We start from the raw sequence: 12,104 nt of genomic DNA on the forward strand, positions 1-12,104 counted from the left end.
TTAGGTCACTTAGATTATATAACATGGGAAAATAAATGTATGTCTCACAAACCTGCTGCAAACACAGTACATCATGATGCGTTAGCTGCATGTCTCACTTCCCCCTCTTTCTGTCTCAGGGAAGTATGCAATGAGGGACCTGGTCAACCGTCTCCCCGGGGGGAACACCACCCTGCTGTCAGACGAGACGGTGGCGGCCATCTGTTGCACCCTGCACGAGGTCACCAGCAAAAACATGGAGAACGCTAAGGCCTTGGCCGACACGGGCGGCATCGAGAAGCTGGTCAACATCACCAAGGGCAGAGACAGGTGGGCTACCACCTTTGTCCTTTTTTGGTGGGGATGTGTAAAGTACACACTGATGCAAACTTGACACGCTAACATGTGCACATGCTCAAATGCACTGCTAGAACACGCAAACAGTCATCAGCCATATGTGGCTGGGCTGTACGGGCTGTTCTGGACATTGGACAGTGGGAGTTTTACACAAACACTTCCACATTTAAGCGCACACACATTTAAATGCTCGGGGAAGGTCTAGCCATAGCCACAGGGAAGGTGGTTCGTGTGCATTGAGGTTTTATGTCCCTGTGGAACGATGGACCAGCAGCTATTTCTAGCCTGCTATATATTCAGTAATGTTCCAGGTTAAAACAAACCGAGGACACTCTCTTCCTCCGACCATACTGTCCTGTAATATTTACAGTGTGATTTAGAATAAGGTTAAAGTGATTCAGGAATACTCAAAAATACATATTTATGTTTTTGTCTAGTAAAGTGAATAAGACAGATGGTATTTCCTGTAGGGATGCACAGATACCGATACTGGATCGGATATCGGTGACAATTGGGCCGATCTATTCAATTAAATTTTATGTTTATATACTATATGCATTATATACTGTAATTCTAATACCTATTTAAGTTTTGACCAATTTGTTGCTGCATTAAAAAGGATTATACTTGAGTTGGAATTCCTGTTAATTTTTAAGATTTTTTACCAAGTTGCTGGTGTACAATTTATTATTTTAATAATAAATAACAATTAAATACATTTATATTTATGTATTTATTGGTCACATTTTGCTTTACAAAGTTAGGAAAGCAATATTAAAGTCAAGCCTGATGTTTCCTTACACATAAAAGAATGATCCCAGTCACTTCTACACAGCGAGGCATACAGCTTATTAATGAAACACTAGTATCAGATCGGTGCTCGGTATCAGCCGATACCCAAAATCCAGGTATCGCTATCGATATCAGGACTGAAAAAGTTGGATCGGTGCATCCCTAATTTCCTGAATTCTTCTTATCTGGTTTTGCTCTTAAAGAGTGTAATGAGATTACATATCTCGGTCAATCATATTGTCAATGACTTCTCGGATGAGAAAGATTCGCAAGCTAACATGCTTGCTCATAAATTCAGCATGTGTTTGTTTACTATCAAGATAGCTTTATTTAAACCATTTTGTACCCCGTTATATACTGCCCACTTGTGGTGTTTTTATAGAAAAAGCAAAAAGCAGAGACAACGATGCTTCCACGATGGTGTGGTGCCAGCCAAATGTTCGTAAAGGTCGATGTGCCCACCTGCTTTGCCATAATACGAAATCTTATGTACCGATTTATGTGCAGGCTGTCTGCTTCAGAAAATGTTATTATTCTGGCCTTGGCCAACCCTGAGCTGAGCTCGGTCAGGTTTTTATCCAGATAGTGGAGCCACTGGCTCTGTTTGCATGTGGTTACGGTTTGCTGATTTCTGTCTTTTTGATATTAATACATAAGCTGCTTATGTATTGCCATGTATTAGCTGTTTTTTTCCTGTTTTATTTATTTTATTTAGTTGTACTTTGGCATATATTGTCTGTTTTTATTTAGTACGCTATGGACCTTTTCTCTGTGTCCTTAATAATATTATTATTGTCTGTTTTCCAGGTACTCTATGAAGGTGGTTAAAGCGGCAGCTCAGGTGCTGAACACACTGTGGCAGTACCGGGATCTGCGTACCATCTATAAGAAAGTAAGAACATTGGGACTGATAGCGACGGCCCGTGATGGTACCGTTAAAGCAGTCACCTAATATTGTCTGTGCACAATTGAATATCTTGCAAGGAGAGGCAGTTTAACTGTAAGAAACTAACATGTTTTAATTTGTAATGTGTACTGCATGTTTGGAGTTTAACTAGGGCTGTTAATCGCGAGTAATCGCAAATGAATCTCACATTATTTATCTGCTCAAAATGTACCTTAAAGGGAGTTTTGTCAAGTATTTAATACTCTTATCAACATGGGAGTGGGCAAATATACTCGCTTTATCTAAATGTATGTATATATTTATTATTGGAAATCAATTAACAACACAAAACAATGACAGATATTGTCCAGAAACCCTCACAGGTACTGCATTTAACATAAAATATATGATCAAATCATAACATGGCAAACTCAAGACCAACAGGCAACAACAGCTGTCAGTGTGTCAGTGTGCTGATTTGACTATGACTTGCCCCAAACTGCATGTGATTATCATAAAGTGGGCATGTCTGTGAAGAGGAGACTTGTGGGTACCCATAGAACCCATTTTCATTCACATATCTTGAGGTCAGAGGTCAAGGGAATCCTTTGAAAATGACCATGCCGTTTTTTCGTCGCCAAAATTTTGCCCAGGTTTGTAGCGTTGATGCCCTCCTTCCTGACAAGCTAGTATGACATATTTGGTTCCAATGGATTCCTTAGGTTTTCTAGTTTCGTATGATGCCAGTAAATGTTCACTTTAGCCTGCTACAACATCCGAAAGATCAATTGTGTTAATTCCTTAAAGAAATGGCAGCGTTAAAACAAATTTGCGTTAACTTGTTAATATCACATTCATTTTGACAGCCCTAATTTTAACTGAAAAGAAAGAAGATGTAAAAAAAAATAGTAACTGTGCCTTCTATCAATACGGGCTTACTGTGGACCACACAGCAAAGGAGTTTTATTAATATTCCCTCTGTGGCCAAAGAAAGGGCATTTTTAAAGATCCCACTCAAGAGTTTTACTGCTGTCGTTATTCAAACCACCACTTCTCCTCTTTCTTCTCCCTAACAGGATGGATGGAACCAGAACCATTTCCTCACCCCAGTGTCAACACTTGAACGAGACCGGTTCAAGTCCCAGCCCACCCTCCCCACCAGCACCATTCAGATGTCTCCAGTCAACCACCCTGGTAGGCTCTAGTTTCCCACACACCCTGCCAGATGAAAATAGACTCTGCCAGTGAAACAGGAAAACCTCTGGAATTTATTGTTAAAATGTGTTTTTCCTCTCCACACAGCTGCCAGTGCCACGTCGTCTCCTGCCGTGCTGGTCAAAGAGCATAGAGACAGTATCAGAGATTACCAGAGAGCACCGTCAACTATGCAATTTTATAATTACCAAGGGGGCAACAGTATCCATAAAAACCAGTATACAGGTACTCAAACTACGCACACATCTGAAAGCTATTGAAAGTGCTTACCGTCTGCATATTATATCTTTTAAAGCCGTATTCAAACAGTATCCGCTATCTGCACCAGACTGTAATCACACGCTACCCTCTGGTCCTCCATGTGCAGGACTTTATCTGTTTTATCCCTCATAACGCTCCGAGCAGATTCCATAGCCAGTCTCGTCTTCCTGCCTCTCTTATCATCTCCCGTTAAGCCTGCCAGCCCTGAGACAGACAGTCATTTTAATTCAGAGCGCTTCAGAGCAGCAGTAAAGTGAACTGGCAGGCCAGTGGTGGTGGACACTCCACAATGGTGCCATTGTTAGCGGGCCCAAGTCGCAGCCTGCAGACAGGGGCAGTGAGTGGGCACCCAGACATACTACAGCCAGTCGAGAGCTCTCGCCAGCCCACGCTGGTTGCCGTGAGCACGGGGAGACAGAGTAAACAAAATGAGCCGCAGCCTCAACAGTCCACGCATTACATAGCGAAATAGAAATTGAGTTTCAGGATTCCACCGGTTTGATAAAGTGCCAATGAAAATAACCATCCCATGGGCTATGCAAACAACAGAACAGCAGCGGCCAACTCTATTATTCGGTGTTATTGCTCTCCGCAGCTCAGCGTAGCACTTCTTGATCCTTCTCTATCTAAATACAGACATTTGTCCTATGGGGGATGTGCAGACTTTTATACTGATGTGAGATGAGGTGTATTTGCATCAAGTCCCACTGAATTGCTCTTTTTATTTATTTATTTTTGTTCTTCCAGGGTCTGGAAAGCCTTCTCCATATTACTACTCATCCCCCACAAGAGAGGAGCCCAGAAGAACACAGGTGAATATGATCAGTCTGCATAAATGTTTGGTTCGACTTCACAGGCTCTTCATTCGCATCTGCTCCTGGTTTCTCTGCTCCGATTCAACCCGGCTGTCGTATCCTGTGAGATTATTCTGTATTTACCTTTTTAGTTTTAGTTTATTTGTACAGAATATTTTATAGACAACGACCATACCTGCCAAACCCTCCCGATTTTCCCGGGAGACTCCCGTTTTTCAATGCCCTCTCCAGGGGTCACAATGCTCCAGTATTTTTCCTGATTTATGACACATTTTCACACCTTTTTTTCCTTTTAAATATCTCAACCTGTTCCTGGCAAAATACAGAGTGTATAACCCCTACTGTTTCCACCCGGACGACAATAGAGCTACACCAAATGTCGTTTCCCGGCGGAGAAGAGCTGCTTGCGACACAATGCGGTTTGAGCCGCACATCACAGTTGGCGCCCAAAGTTGGGCTTTGCTCCAGCAAAAATCTGTTGTGGCGCGGCGCAAGTCATTGGAAATAATGTATTTCAGTTCACAGTGGTGCCGTTGTCGTATTGTGTCTGAAAGAGCGTTTAGTGAGTGAGAGACGGAGAGAGAATTGGAGAGTACTAAGAGAAAGAAATACTCAAGCAGGAGCAAAATATGAATGAGTGACTAAAACTGATGAATATTAGTTTATCCAGAGATTCACACAAGTTCACCCCAGAGGGCTGAATTATTCAGTTTTCCTTCCTGAGAATTAAAAGTAAAGGTAGGCCTATTTAACATGAAAATGCTGTTGCAGTGTACTTATTTTGTTATTTTCACTCTTTAAATGTCACCAGAATGCAGGAAAACAAAGTCTCTGAAACTAAAAATGTTCTGGTGGCCCCCCACTTTGGTAATGAAATCTTCCTAATTTATGAGGTCTCAAGGTTGACAAGAATGACAACGACACGCAGCGCCCCCCGCAGTAACATAACATCATAGCATCACGGTAACACACATACAGTAACGCACATTCGGGGCGTGTAGCATATGACATGATATGCTTCAGGCGTTGGTGGAAAGGTCTGACAGTTTTGCATGTTCCAAGTCAGAAGCTAGTCAGTGTTGCATCCACAACATTTAAAAGCTAGTAGAAGTTTAAATGTATCAAAAACAACAACGAAAGCTTTGCACTAGGGCTGCAGCTAATCATTATTTTCATTATCGTTTGTTGATTATTTTTCAATTAACCATTAAATGTCAGAATATAGTGAAAAATGCCAGTTTCACAGTTTCCCTTAGCCTAGAGTGGTATCTTCAAATGGCTGAACAACAGTAAGATATTCAATTGCCAATGATTTAAAAGGCAGAAAAACAGCTTGAACAAGAAAATGTTGAAAATCTTTCCCTGATAAATGACTTAAAACAAATAAATATATTAGATTTCTGGTTGATTGATTTCTTTGATCTTCATTATTCTAGACTAAGACTTTAGGTGTGATCCCATCTTTGAAAACCAATGTTTTCTTCTAGGAAGTGTTTGATATTAATGCTACAAGGCTCTTGTTTGAGATCCCTCCACCGCGCTGTATAAACCTGGCGAGGACAACCGGCTCTTCTGCCCCACTTGACTAATACAAAGAGACTGACAGCGTATTCCGCTGCGGATAAATGGCGATGCCGGGAATGACCCAGCACATCAGCTATTGTCTGAGCGAGAGTGAATGTGACTGCTGGGATTGGGATGGTCTGGGTGCGTCTCAGGCACCTGTCACTGCGGGACTCGTCCATGTGTGCCCATTCAGATAACGGGCACAGTGAGGAGGAGATGAGGGGGAGACAAAAGAGAGAGTTCTCTTGTGTCCTTCATCCCATCACATTTAGACCGGTTAATGTGTGAGGACAGTCATCAACCCATTTATTTCAGACAAATTCCTTCTATCTTCTGAATTTATACCGTTTACCTTGAAGCAGTTTTCTGTTTCCTTAGTGGCTAGAGAGAGTAGAGACGTGTAGGCGGGGAGGTGATTGATTAGCCTACTGGTGTAAAAAAAACAACCTTCAGCCAGGCAAGAGTGCATTTTGCTGAATCTGCTGAGATAGTAGCATATGTTGTTTCATTTTCTTATTATCAGGGATATATACTTATTCGCTTTCTTGCTAAAAGTTAGATGACATTGTGCTTTTCCCCTTTCTTTTAGTGTGTTATATAGTTTTGTGTGCATGTAAAAGGTCTGCAAAGTTACAAAGCCCAAAGTCCACACCAAAGGGAGTTACTCTCCCCCACAGAAACACTGCTCCTGAACTGCCTGAAACACCTTGCTTGAAGTCTCGCCTTTTCTTCCGTAACATGGTGGTGAAACAGTGTTTCTGTTGGGGAGAGGAACTCCCTTTGGGGTGGACTTTGTAACTTTGCAGACCTTTTACAAGCACAAAAAACTATATAACACACTAAAGGAAAGGGGAAAAGCATAATAGGTCCTCTTTAAGTTAATGCAGCTCTGATGCGGTGTAAAGAGAGTTAACAGTGAGGCTGACATCAGTGAGACAAAATTAAAACCAGTCGCACTAGATTACAGATAAGGTTCATTTCCTGTGAATATCTCGTGAAGGAATTTGAATCTTGTAGACTCCACCACTAACACTGAAAAGTATCAAAAAACAGATTTTATTTCATGATTTGACTCATGAGGAGTATAACTTTAAGTACAATACTTTAGTAAATGTGCTTGTCACTGCTGACTCGTCATCATATTCCAGTGAAAACCAGTTCATCACAGTCTCCCTGTCTCTTTTCCTTGCAGCCTGTGTATTACACAGACGAGCCGGGCAGGAGGAGCTACGATACGTACAGGATGTACCTGCAGCATCCCCACGGCTACGACGACCCGTACTTGGAGGAGGTCATCACCTACCCGCCCGCAGTCGACTATAGCTCCCAGCCTCACGGACTGAAATCCACCACCAACTATGTGGACTTTTACGCTAGCACACGGAGGCCTTCCTACAGGGCGGAGCAGTACCCCGGCTCTCCTGACTCCTGGGTATAGGTCCCGGAGATGCTCCTGAGGGGTGGCGTCTTCACCCCGTGGCGAGGAGCCCGGGGGAGCACACAACAAGAACCGACAAAAAACTTTTTCATGAACTTGGCTTCATAAGTGTGTTTGTTTTAAAACGAATGCGTGGGTGTGGAGGGGGAGTTCAGCTGAGCGATGGCAGATGGGAAGATGGAACGTGTGCCAAAGAAGGAAATCAAGGAATGTTTTTTTAAATTATTTTTTATTTTAGTAGAGGAAGAAGGAATCATGCTGGGGGTCTGTTGAGGGACGAAAACCCCCACACTACAGCGAGGAGACGTGCGTCCTGTCTAGATGTTAGTTTTATTTCTTTATGAAACACTTAGCTGTGATAGCATGGTGAAAGGAGTGAGTCATGTGAGCGAGGGTCTGCGGTAAGAGTCAAGATGGGGAATGTGTATGTGCTGAAGCCAAAATGGATCATGAACTCATAACTGTAAAAAAAAAAAAAAAAAAAACAACAACAAAAAAGAACAATAATAGTAAACTAATGATGTTAGATTGTACAGAGGGATCAAATTGTATCTGTACGTTAATGTTGAAGCTGTGTAATGCCATGGAGTCTTGTACATTTCTTTCATTTTATTGTAAATACAGAAAAAAAACAACATGTTACCTGGTTTACACTCATCAGCACTGGTTTAAAAAAAAGAAACTTGTGCCATGTTAAATCTCTATAGATATATAAATATATGAAGAAATATGTGGACAAAGATGGCATCATAACACAACCATGCGAAAATAATAAAAGGTCAGTTTTGTTTTTTAAACACGTCGTGTAATTGCATCTTTTCACAGGTACGGTGTAAACATATCTTTCACATTCACTGTTTACTGCCACTTTTTATGCACACAAACAGAAATGAGTGTGAATATGGAGAGACCCAAATGCCATTTCCTGTCAGGGTGAAAATGTTTCATTACATTGTATTCACTCAACCACGAGTGGAGGGAGGCCAGCAGTCAATCAGCAGCCCTGCGTTTCATAAAACTGTTACTCTTAGGTTCACAAAAACTTGTAAATGTCCTTTTTTAACTATTTGTATGAAAGCTTTCAGTTCAAGTCAATTCAGTTATGCATTGTTTGATACAGACAGTGCATGTTTAATGTGAACGTTCACATCTGCACATCATGACGAAGTACATCAAGGTAAGCAGATCATGATTACCACTAAATGCAAAGTGCTGGTGTGGACCATGCATCTATCAGTGTGTTGGAGAACAACATTTACTTCTCTATAAAATTGTGATGAGGCTTGCAGTCACTAAATGTTTTCCAGTTATGTAAAGAAGGACTATCACTATACTGGGGTACAAATTGGTGTAACCATGAGCCCACCCTCCTCTCTGTAGCAATGCTGAAGTAGCAAAGTAGCAGAAGTAGTAGTATAATAGTCGTAGGAGCAACATGATGCAAGTTCAAGAATACGATGATAAAATAAACCACAAACAGGAAAAAGGAGAAGGAAACTAAATACAATAGCAGCTCTGGAGCTTCCTGGCAAGAAATAAAGGTAGGATTTAAAGAGGACCTATTATGCTTTTGTGCTTTTCCCCTTTCCTTTAGTGTGTTATATAGTTTTTGTGCATGTAAAAGTTCTGCAAAGCTACAAAGCCCAAAGTCCACGCTAAAGGGAGTTGCTCTCCTCCACAGAAACACTGCTCCTGAACTGGCTGAAACGCCTTGATTGAAGTCCTGCCTTTGTTTCCATAATGTGGTGATGTCACCAAGTAACATATTTGCATAATACCTGCCTATGAGAAAAGTAAAGCATTTTTTTTAACAACAAAGCAACCAATGCTATATGGCCTTTGCCTTAAAGCTTCAGTAGGCAACAATTGTTTGGCATCATTGGGCAAAAATTCCAAAATAACCTCTCAGGTCTTTTCAGAGAGAGCCTTTCTATTGAGCGTTCCTATTGGCTGTGCTCCAGCTGGTGGGCGGTGCTTGGTATTTCCTCAACTGTTCTCAACATGGCTGCCGGGTCACAACTTTCTCATCTTACAGCTAAACAGTACACTACAAGATGTTTCTGAAAACATTTGAGGCAAGAAATAGGCATTACAGTAAGAGAATATTGATTCATAATTGATCAGCGCTGCCTAGTTTGACCGTTTGATCAGAGTTCACGAGTGATTGACTCGCGGCTCTCATAGACGGAAGCTGGACGGCAGACTCTAGAGGCCTGTACTACGAAGCGAGTTCAACATACCCAGGGTATCTTCTCGTTACCTGTCTTTACTAACCCTAACAAACGAGATCACGCTAAGCGGTCCTACGAAGGTGGTTATCAACTTCGTAGTCTCTCAGTCTGGCTGTGAGCGTGTTCACATGAACGGGGCAGTGTTTGCAGCATCTGTCCAATCACAGACATGGACAAGTCTACAGACTTGCAGAAAGACGGGCAGAGCGGCACATCTTACAAAGGAAGAGTGAACTATATTAGACAAATACGAAGAAATTAAACACTTAATCCAGGCTAAAATTAACACAGTTGAAGCTGCCAAATGCAGGAAGAACAGCTGGCAAAAGAAAAACCTCCTGATGTGTGAATGCGTAACCGGCGGTGTGAAACTGACTCAAGAGGAAGTTAAAAAATATGTATGAAAATATCATTTAAAGCGGTAGGCACCCACAGCATACAGCTAGTTGTTCTTCCTGCATTTGTCAGTTTAAACTGTGTTGTTTTTAGCCCGGATTATGACTTAAACTTCTTTATATGTGTGTAATATCATCTACAATCTGCGCACTCAGCTTTGATTGGTCAGTAGGCGGTGCCTTCATACAAGTTGATCTCTTATCTGGAACATAACCTGCTCTGGAGCAGGTTAGCTGTTCAGCATAAGTTACCATGGTGATCTACCCCGGTAAGAAGTGATCCACCTTAGTAAAACGGAAAACCCTGAAGGGTTAACCCTGAAGTTACCTCGCTAACACCAAATCCTGCTTCGTAGTACAGGCCTCAGAATAGCTCTGAGTGGTTGTTTTCATCCAGTCTGTGAAATCTTGCAGATGCCATTAGGAGCACCGGAGGACACAGAGGCACATGATTTTTTTTCAGATTACCTGTTTCATGCACTACTGTCAGGATATAGTGACCGTTTTATAAAAATAATTTAATCAGATTTGCTCGAATTCTACCCACTGCAGCTTTGAGCCGGCCCTGACTAAATACACCTGTGAAGATCTACAGTTGTACTCGTACCATAGTGTAGGTCTATACCAGGGGTCAGCAACCTGTGGCTCCGGAGCCACATGCGGCTCTTTAGCTCCTCTCCAGTGGCTCCCTGTGGATTTATAAAAATGGAAATGAATAACTGTTTTTTGTTTACATTTTCATTTTTATTTATCATTGTTGTAGGTCTACGGTACGCTGAAGTATTAGGGCCACATTGGGGAAAAAATAAGAAAATCGAATATTATGAGAATAAAGTCAAAATATTATAAAGCAGTAATTTGACATGTTATTTTATTTTTTTCTCATAAAGTTATGACTTTAATCTCCTAATATTACGACTTTTTTTCTTGTTAAGTTATGACTTTATTCTCATACTATTACGACTTTTTTCTCGTAAATGTATGACTTTATTCTGTAAATCTCAGATGTTTTTCCCTCAATTTGGCCCTAATACTCCGTCGTACATTTGCCCTTTGGCCCTCACTGCATTAGACTTATATACTATATACTTAGACTATAAACTGTGTTACCTTCATCACAATGATCAAATGTTTTGCAGCTCTGAGGTGTCTGCTGTTAGATGCAGCATATTTATATAGATGGTTTGTATTAGGAGAGTATATTGGAATGTTAGTTGTTGTTTGGGCCTTCCTGATTTAGAGCTGGGTCAGAGTTGAAGAGACAACTGGTCATGGTAAAGATATACCAAAAGCTAAGTCAGCAGGGTCCTGGGAGGCCCGGGTCAGAGTTGAAGAGACATATGGCGGCAAAAGAGAGGTGTTTCTATTTTTATTTGTCCCTCTCCTAAAACCATATGAGGAAACTAAGGGTTTGACCAGAACAAGCTCGGTATTTAAGGAGCTGTCTGTATACGTTCGGGAGAGTTCTCTCATTATTCGGCTGGAGGCTCTCCAAGTAACTTGTTACTTGTTTACGATACTGAACTTATTGTAATAAATTTGTTATACAACTAAGACAGTGTCGACGGAGTTTCTCTTCAAACATCTTCAACTGCATCACCACAGAAGATACATCAGCTCCAGACAGATTTTTTTTTTTGCCTAAAATGTCTCTTTTGATAGTAAAGGTTGCTGACCCCTGGTCTATACTGATATCAATGCCTACTTCCTGTATAAGGAGGCCATGAATGTATATTTTAAGATATCTATGTGCAACTTGCAGCACAACAGTGGCAATAAGGCATATACATGAGGGGTTGGTTTTGTGTTATTTTATAGGTTGTAGCCTAGTGATTGTTTTTTTTTTATTTTTAATATGCCATAATGAATAAAGCTTGTATTCAAATGTGAATTTATTTAAGGTCCAATGTCTCTGTCGGGCAGTTGCAGAGCTTCTTCATTTTACATTGTGTGGTTTTGCCAAGATAAGATCTTCAAAAAGATTTTCAAAATAAGACTACTTCAAATAAAAAAATAAAAATAAAAAAAGAGCAAACTTAAATAAATGTACACTGTGTACACACATATGATTAATATGAGACATTGTGTCCTCTGTTTCGCTTCTTAGTCAGAGCATCAGTGAACAACATGTGTAAAGAGGCGTGTCTGTATTCTCGGGCTTCCTGTGAG

The 12,104-nt window shown here is 41.0% G+C and overlaps 1 protein-coding gene and 1 long non-coding RNA gene across 12 annotated transcripts in view; both read left to right on the forward strand.

Moving 5' to 3' along the window:
* LOC119499992 (plakophilin-4-like) overlaps positions 1-8,106 on the forward strand; it is a 99,200-nt gene extending 91,094 nt beyond the window's left edge. For all 11 annotated transcript variants that reach the window (XM_037789321.1, XM_037789322.1, XM_037789326.1 and 8 more), the window contains 6 exons: positions 120-309; positions 1,936-2,020; positions 3,091-3,208; positions 3,317-3,454; positions 4,238-4,302; positions 7,064-8,106. In XM_037789321.1, the coding sequence (XP_037645249.1) occupies positions 120-309; positions 1,936-2,020; positions 3,091-3,208; positions 3,317-3,454; positions 4,238-4,302; positions 7,064-7,309 (842 nt within the window). In that variant the 3' untranslated portion in view covers positions 7,310-8,106. The remainder of the gene's footprint in view (positions 1-119; positions 310-1,935; positions 2,021-3,090; positions 3,209-3,316; positions 3,455-4,237; positions 4,303-7,063) is intronic.
* A 2,977-nt stretch (positions 8,107-11,083) lies between these two features.
* On the forward strand, positions 11,084-11,489 carry LOC119499795. The gene is made up of 2 exons (XR_005209446.1): positions 11,084-11,148; positions 11,228-11,489. It is a non-coding gene; the product is annotated as an uncharacterized LOC119499795 (long non-coding RNA).
* The last annotated feature ends 615 nt before the right edge of the window (positions 11,490-12,104 follow it).

The sequence above is a fragment of the Sebastes umbrosus genome, chromosome 13, assembly GCF_015220745.1.
Source record: "Sebastes umbrosus isolate fSebUmb1 chromosome 13, fSebUmb1.pri, whole genome shotgun sequence".
NCBI classification, from domain to species: Eukaryota; Metazoa; Chordata; class Actinopteri; order Perciformes; family Sebastidae; genus Sebastes; species Sebastes umbrosus.